We start from the raw sequence: 27,622 nt of genomic DNA, 5'->3' as shown, positions 1-27,622 counted from the left end.
GATTTTTTCCACCACCTCCAAATCACCAAATTTCTCTATGACACGGTGACCCACATGTGCCAAACATGTCCATGAAAGAAAATTTGGAAAAAAATATATTTTACAGTGCCCCCTTGAGGTATAGACCGATGTTTTGATCAGTCAGTTTAGAGGGCAGTATAAATTCAAAAGAATATAAAACCTTGGAAACCTAGCTTTGTTTGTGCAAGAGATCATGTGTGCCAAAATTGAGGTGATTTGGAGGTGGTCGAAAAAATCACCGCATTTCGGAGGGACCATTTGGTAACTTAAGCCATTTTTTGAACAAAGGTGGTTTTTTCCACCACCTCCAAATCACCCAATTTCTCTATGACACGGTGACCCACATGTGCCAAACATGTCCATGAAACAAAATTTGGTAAAAAAATATTTTACAATGCCCCCTTGAGTTATAGACCGATGTTTTGATCAGTCAGTCTAGAGGGCGGTATAAATTCAAAAAAATTCAAAAAAAGACAAAACCTTGGAAACCTAGCTTTGTTTGTGCAATAGATCATGTGTGCCAAAATTGAGGTGATTTGGAGGTGGTCGAAAAAATCACCGCATTCCGGAGGGACCATTTGGTCTAACTTAAGCCATTTTTTGAACAAAGGCGATTTTTTCCACGACCTCCAAATCACCCAATTTCTCTATGACACGGTGACCCACATGTGCCAAACATGTCCATGAAAGAAAATTTGGAAAAAAATTACAATGCCCCCTTGAGGTATACACCGATGTTTTGATCAGTCAGTCTAGAGGGCGGCATAAATTCAAAAAAAATATAAAACCTTGGAAACCTAGTTTTGTTTGTGCAAGAGATCATGTGTGCCAAAATTGAGGTAATTTGGAGGTGGTCGAAAAAATCACCGCATTCCGGAGGGACCATTGATGTGCAGGAGAGTTCGTGGCCGCACAAGATCCCATAGCCCTTTCTGGAGACAGGACAGCGACGGAATCCGAGGCATATTAGCCTGCAGCAGCCGGTTCCGGGCGGTCCTGATCTTCTGTGGCAGCGGGCCGAGGCGCTGGTGAGAGTGGAGCGGCAGAAGATCCAGGGCGGCTCGCAGGCTCATCATGAGCCCATGATGCTGCAGGCCCACTGGAGTCAGGGGCTGTCTCCACGTCCGCCTGGCGAACGGCGGGGCGCCGCTAGTAGCACACGGGCTGGACCGCAAAGCGCATGCGTCCCTGACCATTATATGGTTGCCGCGTGGCCGCCGGTGATTGGTGCGGGCCGGAGGGCGCGCCTCGCCCGATCCGAGGTGGCCGCGTGTCGAGCGGCAGGTCGGAGGCGCGCGTGCAGCCGATCGCAGCTGGCGCGTCTGGTCGATCTGCCACGGATCCGCAGCTGTCACCTGGCGCTGATCCCGGAGACGATTGCCTGGGCCTCTGCGATGGAAATCCCGAGGAGGGTATGTTCCCCACGCCGCGGCACACGCGATATAACTCGCCCGGAACAATTTCTTCACCAGTTTCTTCGCCGTTTTCACTGTTTTGTTCGCCTGGCTCCCCTGTAGCATGGTGAGTTGTACATGCAGATACAAACACACTATGATAAGAAGTCGGAAGCAGTTTTCCTTGCACTCTACGTGGAGGATATGTAGGATGAGTATGATTTATCATCTGTATTCATCATGTATATTCTTCAATTGGAGAGCATGGATGGCTAATGTATTTTTTGGATTTATCAGGCTTTTATTTTGTTTTCAGGAGCGAAATATAATTCCTCCATTACATCTATTTCCAAATTTTATCGTGCAACATAAAGAAGCTACATGCTGGCCATGAAGAAACCATGATTCTTGAGGTTGCACTTGAAGAACTCACATATAAAATGCAAAAAAATATCCCAAACTAATACTGTTACAAGGGAGTGGACAACCAAATAGCTGAGTCATACATTATGAGGAAGTCACTAACTGACAGAATGAAGTATTTTAGAGAAAAGGTCACACGATACTAGACATAGACGACAATGCACACGCCAACATCAGGTTGATCGTCGACGTACTTGTTGTCCGACCGTGCGCACAATGTTGTAGCTATCATATTTTTTCTTTGAGATCCTGCACATAAGGATATTATTAATGCCATGGAATATATTTGGACAAATTAAAACATTAAATTACGGCATATTAGGTACCTCTATCAATTTGGCGCACGTACGTCGATTGTGACCATCTGCCTCATGACAATAGCTACATCTACCCTTTGTTCTGGTTTCTTCATCTTTGCCTGTAGCCTTTTCTTCGGAGCACCTCGGCCTGGCACATGCACGGGATCCAGAACCTTTTCGAAACCTTCACCATCAAGGTTAGCCGATTGTGGCATCAACGGGCCAAACCTAATGCTGTTACCCTGAGCATTAGTTGATCCCTTGCTATCAGCTTGTTCACTTGTTGATCCCTTGCAAACATCTTGTCCTTCCAAAACCCTTTTTAGATGCTGAAACGCCTCATCAGAGTGGCATGCCTTGAAACATGCTGCGTGACTAAAATTCCTTAGCTTACGGTACCTTAGGGCTGCAGAGTATGCATACATCTCGCTCTTTCTGGTCGGTGTGAATGCACATTTTGCACTCATTGTCCACCTAGTGAGAACACAACACCTGGATAGTGTTTCTTCTTATAAAATTCCCAATATGTAAAATATGTGGGAACATGGTGTGCCTGCGCATTCCAATTTGCAGCAAGAACAACTAATACTGCGAAGCATACCTTCCTTCGTCTCCGTGCGCACTTAAATCTTTTTATCCATTCTTTCCTTCTTAGACACAACGTATGTGGTAACCTCTGCTGCATCAAGTACCTCTCTGATCTCACATTTTATGACAGCATCTATGCTCCATAAGACCAACTTAAACACAGCAGGAGTGAAAAATTTCGCGGCATGTTTCTCAAGAACTGAAGCATTTTCCTCTGTGAATGGAACGGACTGTAAGGCCTCGACGTCTTGGAGAGCCTCGTTCAAGCGTCACGACGCAAGGCAACGCTCATAGTGCTCTAGCATTTGAAACAACGTCATCTTAGCCTCAAGATGCGTATGTAGCACCGAGTTTAAACTCTCACTCCGCTGATTGCTGCTCAATCCTAGGAAACAACGGCCCTCAAGATATGGAGCACACCACAGTTTTCTCATCTTATACATCTGATGCAGCCAGGAGTCCTCACTTGTTACTTTATTCCGTTGTAAGAAGTGTAACCATTTTCTCTCATGCTCTTCAATGGAAGATGTATCATATATGAAAGATCGGAATTCCTCCTTTACCGTGTCATCATGCAGATGGCGTACAATGTTCTGCTAAATGTGCCATATACAGAGCCTATGGTTTGAGTCAGGCCACACCACCCTGATTGCTCTCTGCATTGCAAGGTCCCCATCCGTGATCACAGATATAGGATGCTTCTGTCCCATAGCATCAGAAAAGGTCCGTAACATCCACTCGTATGCCTGGCTTGTTTCATGTGAAATGATACCACATGCAAAAATAACGGTATTGCGGTGGTGATTCAACCCGACAAACGGCACAAATGGCAGATTGTACTTATTGGTTCTGTATGTGCTATCAAAAATAATAACGTCTCCGAAAGCCTCGTAGTCAAGTCGGGATTGACTATCACACCAGAACAGTCCCTTCAGATGGCCAGCTTCATCAAGCAAGTACCTGAAGAAAAAATCTGAATCTTGCTCTTGCCTCGCCACCATGTGATTGATCACCGTTTGAGCATCCCCGGAAGAAATTGTTTCCTTCTTGTTAGCATGGCAGAAATTGTAAATGTCCCTCATAATGCATCCAACCTCATCATATCCACCGTACTGCATGCACATAATATCCATAATATGGTGTTTTCTGATCCCAGATTTTTCCATGTCTGCAATGTCCGCTTTCTGCTCATCGCTAATTCTTCTGTGTGAACGCAAAAGACACGACAGATCCCGTGGGGCTAGAGGATGGTTGTGTTCATCGATGAAATCCTTGACAAACCACTGACTTGTTTCCTCCTGTCTTGCAATCACCAATTTAGCTTTACACCCTACACGAGTTATACTCCGTGGCCTCCTCTTTCTATCTTCCATCTTCCTCTTCATGTGCTTCTCTTCACGAACCCCTTCACGACTACACACAAATTTCCTTAAAATTATATGGCAGTTGGATCCATCCCACTCGACATAGCTTCTCCGGACACTAAAACCTTTCTCAAGACCATATTTGTTATAGAATGTATAACCTTCATCCTCACTATTAAACATCTTGTTGGAAATATGATAGTACTCCATCATTGACTCATGACTTACGTCCGCCATGTCTTCCTGCATCACAATTCGGACGAATAAAAAATCTGAAAGGACAGACATAAATGCATGCAAAACCCAGTACGAAAGCTTGCGTGGAATTTTAAACTTTGCTCCTTGTACATGTTATGGCAAGCGATCATAAACGTCCATAAACTGGGTCCCCCGTAAACTAGTGAAGTGACCATGGATGATGAAAAATTCTAAATTGAATTGCATGCACTAGGGAAACCTAAATCGATGATGACTAAACAAATCTAAGTAGGAAGTGCAGGCTACGAATCAAAGTAAGTTGAGATTCGGACGATTCATACCTTAAGATGCAAGTCCGGAAGCGATGGGATCAGCGCGGGGCTTTCTCCTATACCGCCGCCGCCGTCGCCGCCGACACTGCCGCCGCAGATGTCACGCCTTATTCTTCTTCCTGCCGCCGACCACGTCTTTTATAGTGAAGGGGACCAGGAGGAGGACGAGAACGACGCCGACGACGGTGAATTGGTTCCTCTCGCCGGGCTCGTCGGACAGAAGGAAGAGGACGAGAAGGAGGACTTGACCGAGCTACTAGATCTAGACGTGGTTCTGGTCGTGGACGTGATCGGTTGAATTTTTTTTACCCTGAACCATTATGCCCTTCTCTGATTAAGCTAATTAAGTTAATTCATTCTTAATCCCCCACCAGATCGTACGGCTAATAAAAATCGGAGGGGTAAGTACTCGAAAGTACTCCAAGTACTGCCCCAATCACCGTAAAGGAGCTCAAAAAAATAAGGTGAGATTTGAGCATGGAGCGCGTCTACCTGAAGTACATCATGTGCCGCCAAGGACAATAGTAGTGGAGTGTAGTCGGGAGTCCCTGGATCTTTTTGTGATCCAGGAGAGAGCTAGTTCGTGGTGGCTCACAGTCCAAGCGCCTCTGCAGCGTGTCAAACATGTTCTGTGTATGCCTACAAACATGTGATGCTGTTTGAGCTTGAAAGCACATAATACATTTCCTGACAAAGTAAACTGATGCATACTCTGTTTGTGGATTTCAGCTGAAGATGTGGAAGATGAAATGGACTACACCACACCGTATGCTGCTACTAAATGGTGGTGGTCTCTATATGCCACAATGTGAAGCTAGCTGAGACAGACCCAGGCACCCAGCTCTTCCTACACTGCGAATGTCAAATTGTGCATTACTCTTTGGTGGCTCAATAGTCAATACACCTTCTGCCCTGAAATACACGACCCATAAATTTAGTCAAAAAATCAATGTTTTCTAAGTTTGACCATGTATATAGAAGAAAATATCAAGAAATATAATATCGAGTGAATATATTATGAAAATGATACATGTAATTTTGTCTGAATACGGATTCACTCCGTTTACTGGTACTCTCTGTTTTTACAGATGATTTACTACTATCCATTTGTTACTTTGCTGCCACTATATTCATGTTTGTTCATGGACAAAGAGTGAGGCTAGCCAATCGAAAGAGGGACCACCACGACAACTGGGCCCATACTGCAGGTCCGAGTTGCCCCAAGTACACGTGAGCCTTCTGATGTACTCCCTCTGTAAACTAATATAAGAGTGTTTAGATCACTATTTTAGTATTCTAAATGCTCTTATATTAGTTTACTGAGGGAGTAGTAGAAAAGAAAAAGCAGGCTATTCAGTTCTGAAAATGTTAATTTTTCTCCTCTGCTGTACCTTTGCCTTTCTGAGACGCTTCTTCAGTGATGCAAACTTGCAGAGTTAATTATAGGGTGGATTCCTAAGACAGCTGTCATTAAGGTGGTGCTTGTCAGTACATGCTTGGTAATTCAGACTTTCAGAGTTTAGAGTGTCACACCGAGACAGACATAGGAGCCAACTTGTATATTTGGTCAGAGTGTTGTCAAGTTTTGTCCTTTCATCCATCGGCCCAAATGGATCTAGGTCCAACTATATGAATACAAAATTATTAGTTTCAACTTATTTCTTTTAAATGAGGGAATTAATTCTATTTCTATGTTGTCCATATATATGCCTGCAACTTTTTATGTTGTACTGTATTCAGCTAGCAAACACCTAATACCTTTGTTGTTCAAGTAAACTCATATTTGCAGAAAATAAGAAGGAAACTCATGCATGCTCTGTAAGTGTATTTCAGATGGCTGGGGAGGGCATGGAAAAACAGCAATGCTACATCGACGGACGTTCACGGCCTTATTACGGGGTGGAATTGAGGTGGCAAACTGTGATTGGATTAAAGGGGAGGGCTGGGCCCCACCCAGCTGAAATTAAGAAGGGGCGGGGGGGGGGGGGGGGGATGTTTAATTAGTTGAAGGGTCCGTTGAATGCCCGTAGTAATCCCGTGCGTCTATGATTTCTGACGGAAAAATGCAAAGGACTACGCCACACAAGATACTACTGCCAATTAGGTTGCTTTGTTTTTGCTGCTGAGATTTTCATCAAAGGGTGAATTTTATTAGCTTAAAATGGAGCATCAAGAAGATACAAAGTGAAGCTGATATACAACCTGATGTTCGTAAGGGGTGAACGACAGAGGAATGCATCGCCCTTGGAGTTTACGAGTGGCAACTGCTGGCACAGATGACAGTCAAGTATTGCAATACACCATGGAATGTATCAATCTGATGACGCGAAGACGTGCAGTTGTCAATGCAGACTCAGTTTGTTTATTAGTACTCGGTTTTTTTTTCTTAAGGTGTCTAATTGCTCTCATGCTTGTGCTTGTTTGTAAAGGAAGAACGATGACGCATACGGTGTTGTTATTCAAGTTCTGAAAATTTAAGCGGTTCAAGAATATATAAGCACCAAAACGATCAACTTTCAGGGTTTGGTAACGCGTGAAACATGCAGTTTGTGTATGTACTTCTTCTTGTTCTGTTTTTTGACTAAACACATACCATGGCAAATCAATTCGAGCGTGTAATTAAGAAGGGAGTTAACCTGGCCTCAAGCATACTCGTGCATGATTATTTGCTTTGCTTTAGACCTTGGCACGCATGGATATGTGCCTTGCGTGGTAACGAGGCAAAGGCTTCTCCTCTACTCTACTTTGGTTTCCGATACGCTTTTCAGCTTTGTTAAAGCCTGATGCCTTGTTAAAGCATTCAGTTTTGTTAAAGCTGATACCTTGGGGATCATGTTGGCAAGAATAACCCAGATTGCTTCTCCTCTCCCCTTGGGGCAACATGTAACCATTTTGCATGTGTGATGCCGAAGCATATTTTCTTTTCGTGTTGAGCCGTGTCCGTCAGCAGGCCAAGTACTTGCACCTGCATATTTCCAAAGAATATTGAACAGATCTGCTCCTAATAGCTAGTATATATACACGGCAGAGGGCAAGATGCAAGCTACACCAGCCTTGTGATCGAGGCCCCAGCAACCAAATCCGGCATCACAGTTGAGAGCAGAACCGTACGTCGAGAGATAATGGCGGAGACAGTGCTGAGCATGGCGAGGTCCATGCTGGATGGCGCCATCAGCAAGGCCGCCTCTGCTGCCGCCGACGAGATGAGCCTCCTCATGGGTGTGAGGAAGGATATCTGGTATGTTTGCATTCACTTTTTTTTCTTGGCGAAAGGGCCTTCACTTATTTTGTTCGGGTCACAGACTTCCCACAACGCCTCTTACATAGGATTATATCGGGAAAATGATACCCAGCATTCTTTTCCTTTATTTTTGCATGTATCTTTGCATGTCTGGCTGTGGGAATAACACCGAGAGCGTTGTAATTAAGTTTCTCTCGAACCTTTGTTTTGCAGGTTCATCAAAGATGAGCTAGAGACGATGCAGGCATTCCTCGTGGCTGCTGAAGGAATGAAGGAGAAAGAAATGCTACTAAAGGTGTGGGCAAATCAAATAAGGGACCTCTCCTACAATATTGAGGATTGCCTTGCTGAATTCATGGTGCATGTGGCAAGTCAAAGCTTGTCGCGGAAGCTAATGAAGCTCAAAGACCGCCACCGAATTGCCATGCAGATCCGTGACCTCAAATCAAGAGTTGAAGAAGTGAGCAGCAGGAACACACGCTACAACCTGATTGAGAAGAACCAAATCACTAGAGCCATTGATGAGAGGGATTCTTGCATGGAAGATATTCGCAACCAGTCAGCGAACAACATCGATGAAGCCGAACTGGTGGGGTTCTCCAATCCTAAACAAGAGTTAATAAGGCTTGTGGATGTCAATGCCAACAATGGCCCTGCTCGGGTAGTATGCATGGTTGGCATGGGTGGTCTGGGTAAGACTACTATTGCAAGGAAGGTTTATGAAAGTATGAATAACTTTTCATGTTATGCTTGGATCACTGTGTCGCAGTCATTTGTCAGGATGGAGTTTCTCAAAGTTATGATCAAAGAACTCTGCGGTGACGAAGCACTCAAGAAGGAACTTGGCGGGAAGGTGGTGCGAGAAGAGAATCTCGCGAGCTACCTCAGAAAAGAGCTACTTGAGAAGAGGTACTTTGTTGTTCTTGATGACTTATGGAACATAGATGATTGGAAGTGGATCAAAACAATTGCTTTTCCAAGTAATAACAGCAAAGGTAGTCGGATAATGGTAACAACAAGAGATGTTGGCTTAGCTAAGGAGTGTACCTTGGAATCTTATGGATCATTTATCTACCGCCATCAACCCTTAGAAACAAATGACGCCATAAAATTGCTATTAAGGAAGGTGAGGAAAAGTGAGGAAGACATGGAAAAATATGAGAACATGAGGAACATAGTTACTAAGATAGTAAAAAAGTCTGGACGGTTACCTCTAGCTATACTCACAATAGGAGGCATGCTTGCCACTAGAGAGGTTATTGAGTGGCAAAGTATTTATAACCAGATCCCCTCAGAGCTAGAGAGCAACCGAAGCCTTGAAGCAGTGAGGAGGATGGTTACCATGAGTTACAACCACTTGCCCTCCCATCTTAAGTCATGTTTTCTGTATTTAAGCATATTTGGAGAGGATTTTGAAATCAAAAGGAGGCGTCTGGTAGAAAGATGGATAGCCGAGGGCTTTGTCATCGCTAGAGTTGGGGTGAGTGTTGAGGATGTTGGGAATAGTTACTTTAATGACCTAATCAACCGAAACTTGATCCAGCCATCAAGAGTGAACATAGATGGAACTGTGAAGAGCTGTCGAGTCCATGATATCATTCGTGATGTCATGATCTCAATTTCTAGGGATGAAAGTTTTGCATGCTCGACATGGGATAATATAACGGGCATAGTACAAGAGAATTTACGTCATTCATGGCAGTCGGTGCCAAAATAAAATCATGGATTTGCACCATGTCCGACCATTAACCGTGTTTGGTGGGAGACCCATGAAGCTGACACTATCACTCTGTTTGTCTGACTCTAGGATGCTTAGAGTCTTGGATTTACATGATGCCCAGTTTGAAATCACACGAAAAGTTATCAATACTATTGGGTTGTTACGTCATTTGAAATATCTTAGTTTTGATTCAAATGTTCACAAGCTCCCAAGATCCATAGGGAAATTACATGGCCTGCAGACTTTGGACGTAAGAGTCGTCACATCACTACCAATTGAGATCACTAAACTACAAAACCTCCGTAGCCTTCGTGTAATAGAATTTGGCCCGAGTTCTGCTGCACGTGCAGTTGTACGCCCTTTATCCTTACTTATCCTGCTCCTAGGGGTGTGAAGGGGCCCACGGAGATCAGCAACCTAAAGGATTTAGAAATACTAGAGGTTGTGAACATTGGGCAAGCTAGTAGGAAAGCAGTTAAAGAGCTCGGGGAGCTTATAAATTTGAGAAAGTTAAGTGTCAGAGTAGGGGCCAGCAAGAAAAACAATGAGATACTTTGTGCATCCCTTGAGAAGCTCACTTCCCTCACATCTCTTTGCGTTTGTGTGGATACTATTTATTGGAGAAACCGTCCATCACTTAAGTGGTTGCATTCTATTTCCTCCCCTCCCCCTCTCCTGAGGAAGCTGAATTTGGTTGGAGATCTCGGGGAGATGCCTGACTGGTTTGGGGATCTAGTACATTTGGTGAAGATTGACTTATCGGATAGCAATCTGACGGAAGGAGATAAAATCATGAAACTACTAGGCGCACTGCCTAAGCTCATGCTCCTTCGTCTTGGTTGGGATTCTTATGTTGGGAAGAAACTTATTTTTATAGCAGAAACATTCCCAAGTCTCAGGAGGAGACTTGATATGTCGAGCCTGGAGCAACTGACAGAGTTGGTATTCGAGGTAGGCACCTCGCCCCAGTTGGAAAAGATCGAAATTGAATGGTGCAGATTGAAATCACGGATTACTGGCATCAAACACCTTCCAAAAATCAAGGAGATTTCACTTGGCTATGGACTTCAAGTGGCGAAGTTTGGCGCGCTGCAAGGTGAGGTTGGACGCACACCCCAACCATCCCGTGCTACGACTGCAGAAGGACCGGAGCTACCACGATCTGGGTGACGTTGCTCGTTTCTTTCTTCAGCTCCATTGCTGCCGCTCTGTACAGATTCTCTGGTACAGATCGAACATCCTCTTTGTTTCTTTCAATCCGCAATGCTGGTAAATAGTTTGTTTTTCGCTTATCAATTATTTCTGACAGGAACTTGATGTACCGCTGTGCTCTCATGGAATCTCGCCATCACCACTTGGGCTCAGTAATATATGCGCCCCTCTTTCTCATGGAAGATGGCATTATCAATCAACTCATGAATCATCAAGAGGGCAGCCTGCATTCTCTGCTCTTCCCACTGTATACAAATGCTGGAAGATGGCTCCTTAGATTGGTCTGTTGTTTACTCAGCTCACTATATACCTGCATGTAGGCTGTAGCTATCAACTGGTGATGTTTATTATATAAACTCTTACAATCCATTTCTATTCTCTTCTGCTTTATTGCCTTCTATAACAGCAAACATGATCTGCGCTGAAGAAGAGTGTCTAGTTGTAGTTGATGATCGAGCTCTTCTCCGTTCCATTGTTCTGTTCTTCGCTCGCCTCAATTGACCCCTGCTGCATACTGATCTGTTCTGGCATACACTCAGGTCACCAGGAGCCTTAACTGGAACACCATGGTTGCATGCTTTGATTAGTTGATTCAGTTTTGGGTTTCTGACCATGTTTCTCTCTCTATACAGTAGGTGTGGCTCGTTTGCACTTGTTGCTGCTGATGATACGGCCATCCATTACCACCTATCTGCTGGACATGTAAGGACTAACTTATACTGTAAACTTTGTCGTGGTCATCTGATTCGCTTTTCCGTTAAGCATTTATTTCTAATAATCCACTTTGTTGCAGAGAGCTCCTTGAGCTGGAGTGAACAAAAATCCTAACATCTTCTGCCGCCAATGAATGATCTCGAGTGAATCTGAAGCTTGAATTCCATTTCCGATCCAGGAGAGAGCTAGTTCGCGGTGCCTTGACAGTCAAAGTGCATCTGAACGTGAATCGTGAAGTGTTCATGCAGATAACTGGTCAGTTATACTTGCAATTTGTTTGTTGTTTTGAACTTGTGAACACATAATAAAATTCCCGATGAAATAAAACTAATGCATGCTCTGTAATTGCATTTTAGCTGGAGAGAACTCGTGGAAAATGCAATGGACTACACCCCACAAGAATCTGCAGATACGTAATGTTATGCTGCAATTGGCCATCATGTTCAGCTCTCCAGGTTCTCTGCTGGCTTGTGGCCTCTGATATGGTGTAAGGTGAAGCTGAGAGGGATCACGGCGGCCTCTGATACTGTATAAGGTGAAGCTGCGAGGGATCACGGCATTTCTCCACTGTGAATGGAAAAGGAATGCATTGATCTCGGGGCTTCAGTGTAATGGAGGGTAGTAGCAAGCTGCACTGCTACTCAGAAGGAATTCACAAGTTGCAATTGTTGGCCCCGATGAAAAATGACTTCTTAGGGAACAGCATGGAACGGAATGGCTGATGATCAACCTGATGAGAACACCTGCAATTTTTAACACAGCCTTCCTTTGTTTTCTAGTAGTACTCTGTTCTTCCAGAGATCCTTAGTTCCTCTCTGTTTGTTGCTGCCACTATGCTTGTGCCTGTTTGTAATAAAAGAATGAGGATTGCATATGTTGTGATCTGAGTTCCGCTAATTTAAGGATTTGTTTGAATTCTCTCCACTCCAGAACGGCAGGGAACGCTCCGACTCCATGGATACAGACTTGCTCTGTTTCTAGCACTCTGTTTCCTTGAAGAAGATTAATTCCTCTCAAATTCTTGCTGCCACTATGCCTGTGCTTGTTTGTAGATGAAGAATGATGATTTCCTTTGATTTGTATGATTCCATCTGATTTCTCGCGATCTTTGTCGCACTTTCTTCATGCACACCGCCAACTGTTTATCTCAGTGTCTGTAAGATGTTGCATTCCTATTTACCTGCTGGACATGTAGACAGTATCATATACTCTCTCTGATCCGAAATAAGTGTCATTGTCTTAGTTCAAATTTGAACTAAACCATGACACTTATTTTCGATCAGAGGGAGTAACATAGAGTTTCCCAGGCAGCTGTAGGTGAATGTGTTTTTATAGTCTTGCTAAGTCTCAGTCGATGCTATATCGACATTGAGACCCGTGCAAAATTTTATTTTCAGTTTTTTCCTTTTATCTCTTGCGTGTTTTGTCACTTGACTAAGACTTGGTTAAATCTCAGTCGACTGAGGCCTAGCCACACCATATTTTTATATCCATGGTTTTCTGCTTTGATTTTGCTTTTAGCTTTTATTTCCTCTGAAAATAAAAAGCATCACACTTTGTTTCTGAAAACTAGACCACATCAGTATGATATGCGCTATGAGTTGTTACTTTTCATATAAGCAATTCTTTATACTATCATTTTAGTGTCTTAGACTCTCACCATCCATTACCAATTGGGTTCTTCTTGCTGTTTTTTTTTTGGGGGGTTAGACAAGGCGACCCCTTCTCCCCATTCTTGTTCAACATGGTTGTGGACGCACTTGCCGCGATCCTGGACAAGGCTAAGGCGGCTGGGCATATCCACGGGATCACGCCTCACCTTGCTGGCGGCTCTAGGATCTCCCTTCTCCAGCACGCCGACGACACCATCATTATGGTGGAAGGCTCGGAGACGGACATCTCCAATCTCAAATTCCTCCTCCTCTGCTTCCAACAAATGTCTGGCCTCAAGATCAACTTCGACAAGAGTGATGTGATGGTGATGGGCTACTCTCCGGACGAATGCCTGAACATTGCCAACCGGCTTAACTGTCGCTTGGGCTCCTTCCTCACGACCTACTTGGGGACGCCCATTAGTGACTCCCGGCTCACAGTCACCGACTTGCGCCCGACTGTAGCCAAGTTGCAGACGCGTATTGAGACTTGGCAGGGCAGGTGGCTCTCTAAGGTGGTCCGGACGATTCTCATCAACTCCTCCTTATCAAGCTTCCTCTTGTTCCTCATGAGCTTCTATAGCTTGCACGAGACTCTGCATCATGAGATCGCTAGAGTCCAGTCTCGTTTCTACTGGGCGGGCGACAACAATAAGCAGAAATACCATATGGTCAGCTGGCCGGACATCTGTAAGCCGCGGGAATAAGGAGGCCTCGGGATCATGTGTTCTAAGCGCATGAACATCGCCCTCTTATCCCGCTGGCTTTGGCGCATTTTGCAAGGCCAAGGTGGCCTCTGGTTAGACATCATCCGAAATAAATACCTGCGCGGGCAACCCCTCGCCTTCTGTCAGAGGTCTGGAGGCTCCCAGTTCTGGCAGTCAGTCATCCAGCTCCTTCCGGTCCTCCGCATTGGGACTTCCATTTCGGTTTGATCTGGGGTGGCGACTCTGTTCTGGTTCGGCCGGTGGGCAGGAGATTCTCCCTTCGCCGCGCGCTTCCCCGACCTCTTCTCCATTGCCGTTGATCCTTGGATCTCTGTAGAGAGGGCCCTTATTGACTTAGGGCTCCTCGCTTTCCGGAGGCCATTTGGGGCCCCGGAGGCTGCCGCCTAGCACGAGATGCTTGACTGCATCGCCCTCCATGAGCCTGAGGTGGACGATGGCCCGGACATAGTTCGGTGGCGACTTGAGCCCTCCAAGTTGATATGGTGCAAGGTGAAGCCGACCACTGTGAATGGAAGAAGAACACCTTGTCTTGGAGCTTCACTGCAACGGAGGGTTGGAGCTTCACTGTAACGGAGGGGAGTAGCAAGCTGCACTGCCATTTTGAGAATTTACAAGATGCAATTGCTGGCCTAGCTGAAAATCGCTTCTTGAGGAACACCATGGAATGGAATGGCTGGTCAACCTTATGAGAACATCTACAATTTTCAAAATGGACTTACTTTGTTCCTCTATGTCTGTTGTTGCCACTATGCTTGTGCTTGTTTGTAATCAAAGAATGAGGATTGCATATGTTGTGATCCAAGTTCCGCAAATTGAAGAATTGGTTTGAATTCTCTCCACTTCGGAACGACACCGCACGCTCCAACTCCATGGAGTCGGCAGTGTGGTGCAGAGCAGACCAGTCCCGTAGTACCAAATCAACCTGATAGAATACAGACTTGCTCTGTTTCTAGCACTCTGTTTCCTTGTAGATGATTAACTGCTCTCAAATTCTTGTTGCCACTATGTATGTGCTTGTTTGTAAACGAAGAATGATGATTGCCACAAAATTTGAGTTGATGAAATGATGTGCCTGCTATATATAGGCCGTCAAATTTGTGATTCTCATCGGTTTTGCTTTGCCAATTACAGTTTATCAGCAAAAGGCCACGCGGCGGCATACAAAACCCATAGGTTTATTTTGCGAGCAGTATTTTCCATCTGTAATTTATGATCATGTTTCCCAATTTCAACTGTCAATAGTTTCACGAACTTGCAGGCTAAATTGAGCAATCAGCGGACTGTCTAAGACAAAAACAGTACCATTCTGAAGCACTGTACCATTTATCTATCTGTTGGCAGAACAGTGACGATGTCATCGACGAACACACGCTTGCACCCACCACGGATGAAGAGGACATGCCACCCTGCACGGCACTTATCCACCTTCAAGATAAGCGCGTAGCAAGAAATCGCCTGTATCTTTCATGTCCAAACAGAGAAGACATTCATTTTGGGAAGGGTAAGAAATATGCCGAGGGAGTGCAGATATTGGGATCTTCAAGAACATATTCCTGGGGAAGAAATCATGACAAGAATGCAAGCAATCACACAGCTATAAGCGCAACTGTTAGGTCAAGTTGCTGAATTGGTCAGCACTTTCTTTCTGTCATGCATTTTGGTTATGTATATGAAGCCTGTCAAGTTGTCATCATACTGAGGCAAGGTCATGGATTAACATGCAAAGCAGACAAAGGCCGGAAAATTAAGCGGGGCCAACCAACGAAAGGGAGCCCTCCGGCAAGCGGAAGGAATGCCAAACATGGAGAAACATATGAATAACCAACTCAATATCTCAAACATACATATGGTGCTGAAGGTTGAGCCCAGCTGGTCATTGGGTTCATTTTATCATGAACTCTGTCACAAATTTACACATTCAGTTTCTCCCACATGTTTCTTCATGTTGTTCCCCAAAATTGGAAGTACTGAATTTGACCAGATAAAGAATCACTCGGCATCCTGATGTGGTGTGGTAGTCCATTCTGGCACTTGGGCTAGAGTCGGGGTTGGCATTGTCAACACATGGTCTTTCCTATGGAAAAAGACTGAGGCTGTTGCATAGAGCGCAATGTAGAGCAACACAGGGATGATGAGGAATATGACATTCCTGGAGGTCTCCCATTCCCTAGTAGTCCCTGCTGCGTAGGCCACCAGGAGGCTTAGCATGTCCAGTAAAATGGCCGTATGCATCGGCCAGAGTGGCAGATTGTGATTGCCAAACTTATATTTAAATGTCAATGGAAGCAACATGACCACAACCATGATTGAGGCCATGAAGGAGGTTGAGTTGCTGTAGAAGAAAGCATTATACCGATGCTTGTTGATGTCGTGGAGGATGGGATTGCCAGCAGAGTGTCCGTTGTTGTTGTCCTGCCACAGGCCCCCTGGCGGTTTTAGGCCAGTCTGGTATGTCATACTTGCACCCAGGATTCCTAGCAACATCAAGTATTCAAGTGTATGTTTCTCTTTGTTGTTGTTTTCATCATTGGCAATGTAGGTGGTGGTGGTGGTGCTCATGGCGGTGATGGTGGTTGTGGTGGTTGGGATTGCAGTCGTGGTTGTGGTGTTATTTTTGTCATCGTTGTTGTTGGTGGTGCCGTTGCTGCCATGACCTAGTTTCGAGAAGAACCAGAAAAGGGTTACCAGTAAGGCTATGAAGGCTAACACCGGGACAACCAAGGTTAACACATAGATGGAGGTTTTGAGATGCCTGGAGCTTCCAGCAGCGTAGGCACCCATGAGGCCAACCATGCCCACCAACATGCACACATAGAGCACATAACAACGTATAGCTAGACTATAAAGCTTGGGACTGATGAGAAAAAGAATGAGGGTGACAGACGCCATGAAACTTGCCGCATTACAATAAAAGAATATATTGTAACGGCGAGGGTAATTGTTGAGGAGAACAGGGAAACCCACACGGCGACCAAGTCCTTGGTCATCTGCTAACCAAAAGCCACCAGGCGGAGTGAGACCAGCTTGGTATGTGAGGGTTGTGACTAAGATAGCAATCAGCAGCAACATCCTGCGCTTGTCATGTAGATCCTTTACTGCATCATAACCTTCCGACTCTGGACCAGGGTCTTTGTAGGTCATATGGGCGATGACATAAATTAGGAGAAGACCTTCCAAGGCGAGGATGTGGATGGATGTGTTTACATCCCTAGTGCTCCCGGCGCCATAGGCAGTGACGAGGCACAATAGGTCTAGTCCAATGGTTGATTCCACTATGCGCCGTGTGAGCAAAAACTTGCTGTGCAATATCAGGATGACGAGCATGGATGTGACAAAAGCTGTGGAGTTGCTATAGAAGAACACTTTGTACCGAGTAGGATGTGTCGTTTGCAGCACCGGATGGCCCATTTTATGCCCATCCCGATCTTCTTGCCAGAGGCCCCCTGGTGGATCTAGTCCCGCTTGGTAAGTAATGGTCACCACGAAAATAGCAAGGAGCGTAGCAAAATTGCGAGCTATTTGGTGGTGGTGGATGAACCTGTTGCTACCTGCATATGTATCCAATATTCAATCAGTTATGCAAGGGGCGTACCAAGTCTATATATATTGATTCGGGAAAAAGTCTGCATATTTGATATCAGTTTGTCTAATTCACATTTAGATATTTTCTAAGGATGTCACATCTAAACTCTCACAAATATGCAGCAACAAGGAACAAAAAAGAAAGTTGGGATAAAAAAATAGACCACAAACATATTGGACATCAGCTTAGGTGTCCTAGACAGACCCATTTGATATAGATTAGATACATGCCTGAAAATCATCGAATGCACATATAAATTGGTATGTGAAACTGCTGTCATACCTCCAGGGGTACCCACCCAGTGCTTGAACAGCGCCTTGAACCTTCTTAGCGGGTCAAGAATAAGATACTGTCCCTGAAGGAACACAAGTGCCAGTTGGAGGAAGACACAGACAGGAATCGTCAGGACCAAGAGCGTACTGCCAGCACCTCTGCAGCTCCCAGCAGCATAGGCCCCCATGAGTCCCAGCAACGCGAAGGCAATCACCCCGTAGGCCAGCGGAAGCCGCATTGGGATGGCCCCCATGAGCTTCTTTCTGCCGAACCACCATGTCAATCTCCCCAACAGCACCTTCTCCCCGAGCATCATCTTCTCCAGGAGCACCACGATGATCAGCAGGGACACGACAAACGAGGTGGTGTTGCAAATGTAGAAGGCACGGAACCGACGTCGGGCTTGTAACACTGGGTCGCTCAAATGATGGCCGTCCTTGGTGCTGCTCCAGAATCCACCAGGTGGGCTCAGCCCGGCGACGTAAGAAATGGTGATTGAGAAGGTTGCCAGTAACATTAACACATCGATCTGATCCTTCTTTCGCTTCTTGGAGTCAGTGATAAGTGACTTCATCACCTTGTTTTGTATCGAAAGGGAATTGTTTATGGGGATGGAGCTGGAGTTTGGGTTGGAGATAGTGTTGGAGTTGGAATTGGATATAGAGTTGGAGGTGGAGTCAGGGTTCGAGTTGGAATGGGAGATGGAGAGTGAGTTGGAGTTGAAGTCAGAGTGCGAGATAGAATGGGAGAGCGATACGGAGTTGGAGTTGGACTCACAGTTCGAGTTGGAATTGGAGATGGGGTTGGAGAGTGCCTCTTTGTCACCATTCAGCCAGAGGTAGGAGAAGAAAACACCAATGATGCAGAGTACCAAAACAGAGAAGGCTACCACCGCGAAGATGGTTGTGAACGCGTCCCGGCAGCTCCCAGCACCGTAGGAGCCCATGAGGCTGAGTAGATCGAGCATCATCACCACCCGCAGCACCGATGTCCAAACATGGTCGTTCTTCTGCAGGATGATGAGGATGAGGGAGACCACGACGGATGCGGCGAGGGCGGCAGCGTTGCAGTAGTAGAACGCGAGGTACCGGTGGTAGTGGATATCCCGCAGGATCGGATCACCAGCGATGTGCCCCCCGGGGTCATCCTGCTCCCAGGATCCCCCCGGCAGGTTCAGCCCGGCGACGTAGGTCACCGTTGTGACCAGAGTCGACAGCAGCAGGAGCTGCTCCTTGAACTCGTACAGAGTTAAGTCTTTAGCTACATTGTTACGGCCCCCTCCGCCCTGGTCCTGCTGGGTGGATGGTGCAGCTCCAGCTTCAGGGTCGTTGTTGTGGGTAATGTGAGCCATTTGCTTAGTTTGCTATGAAATGGATGGGGTCTGGCATGAGTATATATGATCCCCGATCGATGTGTATTACCAAGTCAAGAATCAATGCAAGGTGGGCAGCTGGAATCCAGGGCCACCCACATGTGAACTTCCTCCCTTTAGTTTGTGTGACCAGACAAGACTAGCTAGGTCGCTTGCTCGGGGGTCACTTTTATATCCTTCTTCTTGTCTTGCTCTAATTTGGGTGACCGGAGAAAGACTCAGCAACTTCCTATCTCCTTCGCACATTATAATGCGTATAATTAACAATCCGCAACTTGCATTAGAAATGTACATTATGCATGTTCATACATAATTTTGTGTCTCTGAATTGTACTCTTTGCGTGCTGGAATCAATCGCACGACCCACTGTGTTTTCTAGAATAGATCAAGAGTATGCGAGATTGCAGTACAGACTGCCAAATCAGTCAAATGTTAGACAGGTAGAAAGTTGTACATGATACTAGATCAGTAAATGAAAACTGATTTTGGATTATGACCGAGGTAGATCTGCTTAAATAAAATTGCGAGGATCTCGATTATAGTCTGTATAGATACAGTTATGAAGACACTGGTAGAAAATGGGCCTTTAGTCCCGGCTGTGCAACCGGGACTAAATATGCGTGACTAAAGGCCCCCCCTTTAGTCGCGCCTCTTACGAACCGCGACTAAAGGCCCGTCCACGTGGGCGCCAGGGGGCCGTCGGGGCGGAGGACCTTTAGTCCCGGTTCTCGTGGCTAACCGGGACTAAAGGCCTCCTCCGCAGGTTTAGGGTTTTAGCCCCCCTAAACCTGGTTTTTTTGCGAATTTTTTTAATTTTCAAATTTCTGAATTATTTTAACCTCTAATCTCTAATCACCACCCCTCATCACTGCTCAATTTATCCTCTAATCTCTAATCACCCCTCATCATTCCAAATCATCTAACTTCCCGGACGGTCACCCATCCTCTCACTACTCCAGCCTGAGCACGCTTAACTTCCGGGTTCTATTCTCCCTCGTTTCCAAGTCTGCACTTGTTGTTTTCCTGACAATAGTAGGATGTCAATTCTATTAACCCTCAGGAATTTAGCTTGAGTATGAAGTGACACATTTCACTGTTTGAGTTTGAAACTATTGTTTTAAAAAACAATAATTATTTAGTAACACTAATATTTCTGGAATAATTAGTTTGACCACAGTTTGACCAGATTTGACCAAAATTTAAAAAAACTGAAATAATTATTTAGTAACACTAATATTCTAGAATAATTAGTTTGACCATTGTTTGACCACAGTTTGACCACAATTTGAAATTTTTTGAATTTTTTTGCCTCTCCAGATCTTAAAAGCCCCGTATCTTTTTTTCTGTTAGGTTTTTGAGGATTTTCTTTTGGTTTTTCTAAAACTGAAAAGGCGGTCCAGGGGGGGTGGGGGGTAGAGTTTGATGGGCCCTTTAGTACCGGTTGGTCTGGCCAACCGCGACTAAAGGACTAACCTTTAGTCCCGGTTGGTCTGACCAACCGCGACTAAAGGCCTTCGGGCCAGCCTGAGGACCTTTAGTCCCGGTTTGCCAGGCCAACCGGGACTAAAGCCCCTCCCGTCCGCCAGCTGTCGACCGAGCGCGCTGGGCCCAGATAGTTGGTCGCTGGTCTCCTCCCGAACCGCGACTAAAGACCCCTTTGGTCGCGGTTCGATTATTTTGGGGACTAATGGGGCGTATGGAAGCCTCTTTTTCTACTAGTGAGACCTATTAGTTGTTATTGTAGATAGGCACAAATACAATCCTGAGGGCCTAGATGTGCCATGTTTAAGAACAATTATGAAAATTAAATGGTTGTGATCTGTTTGATACAGTTATGAAGATGGTCTATCAAATACCATCGTTTTGCTTTAAAGTTACCTCGCTCTCGGACTTGGATGCCATTTTACTTTTCCACAACTGTGGAGGGGGGTTGTGCTTGACCGATCCATCAATCGGATGTCCCTTTGTATCATCAACTACAAGTCGTCACACAACTACTCGGTGGCTGGAATAGACTGCCCGAGAAGCCATTTATCTGTACCGACCAGTGATGTGTGGAAAAGGGTCAAAGTATTGTCATGTAATAATACTACAAAGCCTGAATTCATGCTTAATACTTGATGTATTTTTGAACAAGGTCAGCTTAGAACACAATCTTCTTCTTTTTTTAAGGCTATCGCACTGACAGCATACAGTCACAAAATTAATGCAACACACTGTTCAAACCATTGACATTAGGAGAGCAATACAACACGATGGCCGCAAACCATTGACATTAGGGGAGCAATAGAGCACGATGGCCATGTGCACTGCCACGCCATCCAATTATCATCATGATGTCACATTGCAGAAGCTGTAATGGATCAGACTGCGCAAGCTGGGGTCACGCATTAGGACAAAATTAATGAAAAACCTATTCAAACTAATTGTCTGACGTTTGCATAATATAATTCCCATTGACATTAAGCTCCGTGTGGAAGTATCAACCTGTAAGTCATGTATTAAGAATGTAAGTTTCAAGATTTTTATTTCCTTGAGGCTACAATTTTCCACTTCATTGATTTCTCTAGTACACTAAGGACCTTAGATCTTTGAAGCGCCCATAAGGACCGCTACATTGAAGTGGTTCTAATTGTAAGTAATAATAGGAGCGTTTGTACTGTCAAGGATTTCTCATCTTTCCTTTGCCCCTTGGTTGGTGATGCCTTGTGCCTTCATTGGCACGTCGTTGTTTCGAAGCTTGTCTGACTTGATGGCATCTCCATGATGCTACTAGCCAAAATAGCTACATCTGAACTCACGCCGCACTCCATAGACTTGCTTGGGCCAGTACCCTAATTAGAAGGTAATTACATGCATTTAAATAGGATCAGCTCCGCTTTATTCATCTAAAGAAATTACTGGGCACTGGTGGCTGGTGCTAATGCATGTGATCAGATCCACTTTAATCGGATGCGCTGGCTAAGCATCCATGCACGTTAGCGTTTTTGTGTTAACTACTGCAGTTAACAATGGTACTCACATGGGCTTTCAGAAAGTTACGAAGCTACAAACAAGCACCTCGAGTCCTTCAAAATAGTGGGGAGCCAACTAAAGGAAGAAGGTAAAAGAATGGAAATACTAGGGGTACTACCTAACCTCATGCACCTTAGTCTTCGATGGGGCTCTTATATTGAGGAGAAGTTAGCGTTCCAAAAGGAACCATTCCCAAATCTGATTCAAAACGGAAGCATTACCAAATCTGAAGAAACTTGATATTCGGGGTCTGTCGCAACTAAGAGAGGTGGAATTTGGGGATGGCACCTCACCCAATCCGAAAATGATAGATATCAATGATTGCATGTTAAGATCAGGAATTATTGGTGTCAACCATCTTCCGAAGCTCAAACAGATCATGCTTAGTTACCATTGTAGGGTAGCGAAGCTTGGTGTGCTGCAAGATGAAGTTGATTCTCACTCCAACAACCCAGTGTTGCGGCTTAAGGAGGATCGAAGCAAGCATGACCTGCAGGGCATTGTCAGAGGATCCAATGCACAAATAGATGCAGCGGATGAATCTTCCCCTGCCACGGTGCGAAAGAGCTCACAATCACAAGTGGTGGTCATCCCACTGACGGTGGACAGGTTAGAAAATTTCTATTTCATTCTATATACATTTAGCCCAACCAAACATGTTTGATCATGCTCAATCATTGTTTTTGTAGCAGCAGCAAAGATCATGACACAGGGAAAGTTGAAGGTTCCACTTTGTTGGAGGAAGATGATTTCTACTCCTACAATTCTGACGTTGAAGATGCTTGATGCTCATTTGTCGTTTTTGGTCACCTCTCTTCTTCTATAGAAAATGAATATTAAACTCCAGTACTCCATTGCCATCGCGCACAGGACAACGCCTTCGCTTGTACGTAGAGATGAAAACTCCCCATGTTTTGTTTCTTTCCATCTGATTTCTGTCAGTGCGAGTCCCTCATATCGATTATTACTGACACAGTCTCGCTATATTATTCACTATAATATTTGTTTCATTTAGGCTTTAGCTGAAATCTCCAAACCAAAAACCCGTTATATCACTCATGCTGGGAATCTCGCCATTACCAGTTCGTCTCTGACATATATTCCCTGGTCTGTTAACCTGGGAAATGCTGGAGCATGGCATGACCAACTCATGAATGAACTAGCATTCTTCGATGAGCCCCACTGTCTACAGATGCAAGATGGCTCCTCAGACTGTCATGATGTGCCTTCAGTGCTATTATAGGATGAACCTTCCATCTGGTATGTTGGTTCTCTTTCTGTAAGCATTACAATGTCAGTAAGTTGCATCCTGATAATGGATATGGATATATAGATAGAAGATACAGAACTGCTCCTCCCGAGCCCCCCCCCCCCCCCCCCCCCCCCCCGCGCGCGGCTGGGAGGCCCCCAGATCTCATTGGCCAGACTCCCCCTCTCCTCCTCCTCCTCCCTCGCCGCCACCCAGGGGTTTGGCCAGGCGAAGCCTTGCTGTTGCCGGCGGCGGCGGGACTTGGGGTCCTCCCGCTCGTGTGGGGCTGGTGCGGGCCGGCGCCCCCGGGCCGGAGGTTGGCGTTGGGCCGGACGTCACGGCGGGTGGTGTCGGCGATACGGCGATTCCGTTCCTCTGCGGCAGGCGGCTTCGCGGTCTAGTTTGTCGGGGTCACCAGGGACGGCGGCGGCGTGACCAGATCGGTCGGCGGCTGCGTGGCCGGATCTAGGCCCAGGCATGGGCCTTGGTCAGTGGAATGCAGTCAACACGATGGCGGGTGCGACATGTCAACAGCTGGCGGATCTGTCGGGATTCTACCCTTGTATGGTCCATGACAGCATGGGCAACTCCGGGGGAAACGATCTCCTTGGGATCGAGCGATGGCGGTGCTTTTGCGTCGTAGTTCGTCTTCAGGGCAACGTTTTGGAGTTTGCTCTGGCTGAAGGGACAAATGACGCCGGCGGCGCACGCCTAGTGGCACGACTACCGGTGAAAATCGCGCCGACTACGGTCATGGCGGACGATGGCGGCGTCTGTGACGTCGTTCCCTTCTCGAGGCATCGCCGTTGCAGTTTGCGTCATCAGGCTCGGGATGCTTCGGGGGAAACCCTAAATCTGGGTCTACCAGATCAGACGATGATAGCCTTCGCAGTATCGCTTTCCCTCCTGGGGGCATCGATTTGGAGCTAGTGATGGCTGGAGGGGACAATAGGAGGAGCGGTGTTACATCTACTGCAAGGCCGACGGCGGATCCCTGCGGCATGGCTCTGCGGAGGTTCGTCGATGGGTGCGTGTGGACAGACACGTCCAGGATGGTGGCGTTGTCTGGAGCCGTGGTGGCGTCGAAGATAGGCCAGGCAAGGTCGATGCGTCAGTTCCTGTTCTGGAGATGGACCGGTGGAAGATGGCGGCGGCAGCCTCTGAGAGTGCGTCGGTCCGGTGTGTGACCCAGTGTTGGTATGTGGCTGGGTTGGGGCATCCGGCTTTACATGTTAGGCTTTGGTGCGATCTCTGTTTGGTATTTCGTTCGGACTTTCAGCAGTCCTTCATCAATGGGATAGGAGTAGCAACAAGTGTTGCCTAGATAGTGGCTTCAGACTTATTGATGTATTACTTTTACGGTCTTTGTGAATAATTAATAAAATGGATGCATGCATCGTCCAGATGTAGAGGCCGGAGGTATATCCTCCTTTAAAAAAAACTAAGTTGCATACTTATGTAAAGTGCAGTAATAATAATGATATTGATGGTTGTCTTGTGCTCGACATTGGCACTGTACTTTTTTGGCAGTTCAGCTGGCAGAATTGCAGCCGATATTGGCAGTTCTCTGCAACTTGGTTGATCAACTCACACATAGGCGATGGAGCAAGCTCAGACCGAGTTCGCAAGCTGGAGTTCCATCAGTTTTTCGCCGTCGAGGTGATAAATGTGATGTCAGATGTTATGGGACTGCTAGAAGGAGGGCGCGAGAGGGCCGGCCGAGGGCCTTTTGCCCGCGGCCGGGCAAGAGGGAAGGGATTTCTTTCTTGATTCTTGCTTGATTAGATTGATACATCTCCTCTCTTTCTATAGAGAGGTTTACTTGACTCCCAAGCAAGGCTTACTTGCCCCCTAAGCAATCGACCCTTATCTCTAATTAACCCTAAGACTAACGGGCTATACCGCCAGCCCAGGCCCATTACGTACTCTTAACACTACACCCCACCTGAACATGCAGCTTGTCCTCGAGCTGCAGTCTAACCAACTTATAACCTTGACTCGACGCAACACAAACCTAACACCTAAAAACAAGCATTTTACATATTGGCTTGCTTTATTACTCTCAACCTGAGATGGACTGGGACACTTTATTTTGGACCCCTTAACAGAAAGTGGACACCATCCGCATGTCGGACGTGCACGTGTACAGCCACCTAGATCCCATGGCACCACCTGGACAAAAGGAGTGCATGTGTATGGCCACCTGAAAGTGGTCGCAAGAGCGAACAGCAGAGGCGCCCTCGCGGCGGCCGGCGGCGGAATGCAGTGGTGCTACGCGGTGCGCTCCTGTCGGTGACACCCTGCCTTCTCCCCGTCGGATGGCTGTTGGTCTGCACCGCACAAGGAAGAGTGGAGGCTTGCGATGGAGAATGACGAGGAGGGGTGCGCCCCCCAACCGCCGACGTCGCAGACTTTGAGGTCGCTGCCCGCGGAGAAAACAGCATGCCCGCCGCCCGTGGGGGAAACCGCATGCCCAAGATCCCCGACGCAGCGGACGAGATCGAGGTCCTTTGCGTAGCAAAGGGCAATTTGGAGGAGCGGCAACTGCAGACCATGCATCTCCCGCACATGCCGACGCGCTAGGAGGCCACGCGCAGTAGCCTGCAGCCTCACCGCCGCCGACACGTGGCGGGTAGCGATCCAAGACGGAATCGGTGACGGCGACGGGGGAACTTGATCTGCTGGATGGGGATGCCATGGGACGGCGGCTGCGCCAATGGGAACGAGGTCGTCGCAGTTCTGCCGTAGGGCATCCCATACTGGTATGAGATGACCGGCGCGGTGGTCGCGGTCGAGGGCGGCGGCGGTGGGGGTAGCTGCTGTTGGTGGCGGCGGAGGAGGTGGCTGCTGGGGATGCGGTTGGGGCGGATAGGGCCCGACGAGGAAGGCCCTGATGCCCGCCACGACCTGCCGTAATTTCAGGATTGCGGTTGTCATCTGCTCCGGGGTGAGGACAAGGGCGGACGGCGCCGGGGCAGAGGGTGCAATCGCCTCTGAGGACGCCAGCACGCCCAATACCGGCGCGCCTGCTGTGTGGGGCAGCAGCGCCGATGAAGACACTGGTGGCGGCGGGTAGGTGGGCGGCGGCGGCGGGTGGGAAGAACTCGGTGGAGGGCTGGACATGATCGAATCCGGGAAAGCTGATACCAGATTGTTATGTGCCTGCTAGAAGGAGGGCGCGAGAGGGCCGTCCGGGGGCCTTTATATAGAGAGGGAAGGGATTTCCTTCTTAATTCTTGCTTGATTAGATTGATACATCTCCTCTCTTTATATAGAGAGGTTTACTTGACTCCCAAACAAGGCTTACTTGACCCCTAAGTAAGTTTTTTTTTGAGAGATAATCCAAGCTTTATTAACGATCAAAGACCACAGTTTGTGGTATACATCTTGGATTATGGGGATTGCCTAGCCACACATGGCGTCCAAGGCCAAAGAGAGTGCATGTTTCGCTAAGCTATGTGCCTCCTTATTAGAGTTTCGGCTTTCAAACATGAAATTACACATAAAATGACGAGCTCTACTTCGAATCTCCTTGATGACAGTGCCATATTTCCCACCGTTTCCTGTAGTTATATCGCCCACCACCTGTCTCGAATCAGATGAGATGACCATTTGCTGGATGTGTAAGTCCTCCGATAGTGATAATGCTTCCCGACACGCCAATTGCCTCGAGAGTAGCAGGATTCTGGAAGGGAGAGATGTGCTGAAGCAGGGCTTGATAAAGCACATTGGGAATGGCCAGAATACTAGAATCTGGGTGGACAACTGGCTGCCCAGGGATGAAATTTGTTGAAATATGAGATGGGCCTAGAGCCCATATGACAATTTCAGATTTAATCTCTAAGGGCCCATGTAGGTGGCATGACAAGGTGGTGGGAAGTTTAGTCCCACCCCGGAAGTGGAAGAAGAGTTGGAGTGGTTTATAAGGGATTCTCTCCCTCATGCTATTGGAGCTTGAGAAGAAAAGAAGCCCTCGCGCACTTCTCCTCCGCTCTCCACGCCACGCCTCATCACGACGCGACGCGACGCGCCGCGGGTTGCGGGATTGAGCTGAGCCGAGCTCACTCCTATGCGCTTCTTTTTGCCGGTCAGGAACGGAGAGTCTTTGACAGGTAGGGCCACGATCTGAGACGTCGGATCATGGGCTACCGACTTGGACGTGGGTTCAGCCCACGTCTCTCCACGCGCGGCCGCACATATATATGTGGGGCGCTGCCAACCTTAGCCGCCGCGAAAACAGAACG

The 27,622-nt window shown here is 46.7% G+C and overlaps 3 protein-coding genes and 1 pseudogene across 3 annotated transcripts; 2 read left to right on the top strand and 2 right to left on the bottom strand.

Moving 5' to 3' along the window:
• Positions 1–1,741: 1,741 nt before the first annotated feature.
• LOC141026370 (protein FAR1-RELATED SEQUENCE 5-like) lies at positions 1,742–5,072 on the bottom strand. Its single transcript, XM_073502796.1, has 3 exons — positions 4,629–5,072; positions 2,165–4,332; positions 1,742–2,087 (listed from the first exon to the last, which is right to left on the bottom strand). The coding sequence occupies exon 2, from the start codon at positions 4,324–4,326 to the stop codon at positions 3,322–3,324; it is 1,005 nt and encodes a 334-aa protein (XP_073358897.1). The 5' UTR covers positions 4,327–4,332; positions 4,629–5,072; the 3' UTR covers positions 1,742–2,087; positions 2,165–3,321.
• Positions 5,073–6,644: 1,572 nt separating this feature from the next.
• LOC109733960 (disease resistance protein RPM1-like) lies at positions 6,645–12,582 on the top strand (annotated as a pseudogene).
• A 668-nt stretch (positions 12,583–13,250) lies between these two features.
• On the top strand, positions 13,251–13,865 carry LOC141026666 (uncharacterized). The gene has a single exon (XM_073503508.1). The coding sequence runs from the start codon at positions 13,251–13,253 to the stop codon at positions 13,863–13,865; it is 615 nt and encodes a 204-aa protein (XP_073359609.1).
• A 2,010-nt stretch (positions 13,866–15,875) lies between these two features.
• LOC141026665 (uncharacterized) lies at positions 15,876–19,093 on the bottom strand. The gene is made up of 2 exons (XM_073503507.1): positions 17,752–19,093; positions 15,876–17,434 (listed from the first exon to the last, which is right to left on the bottom strand). The coding sequence occupies exons 1-2, from the start codon at positions 19,091–19,093 to the stop codon at positions 15,876–15,878; spliced, it is 2,901 nt and encodes a 966-aa protein (XP_073359608.1).
• Between the last annotated feature and the right edge of the window lie 8,529 nt (positions 19,094–27,622).

The sequence above is a fragment of the Aegilops tauschii genome, chromosome 7, assembly GCF_002575655.3.
Source record: "Aegilops tauschii subsp. strangulata cultivar AL8/78 chromosome 7, Aet v6.0, whole genome shotgun sequence".
NCBI classification, from domain to species: Eukaryota; Viridiplantae; Streptophyta; class Magnoliopsida; order Poales; family Poaceae; genus Aegilops; species Aegilops tauschii.
This window is presented reverse-complemented; position numbering and strand designations above follow the sequence as displayed.

Excerpts from the sequence above, each read along its gene's own strand:
- LOC141026370 (XM_073502796.1), bottom strand. The coding sequence starts at position 4,326 with ATGGCGGACGTAAGTCATGAGTCAATGATGGAGTACTATCATATTTCC.
- LOC141026665 (XM_073503507.1), bottom strand. The coding sequence starts at position 19,093 with ATGGCTCACATTACCCACAACAACGACCCTGAAGCTGGAGCTGCACCA. Across the intron at positions 17,435-17,751 it reads CTGGGTGGGTACCCCTGGAG|GTAGCAACAGGTTCATCCAC; the intron begins GTATGACAGCAG and ends ATACATATGCAG.
- LOC141026666 (XM_073503508.1), top strand. The coding sequence starts at position 13,251 with ATGGTTGTGGACGCACTTGCCGCGATCCTGGACAAGGCTAAGGCGGCT.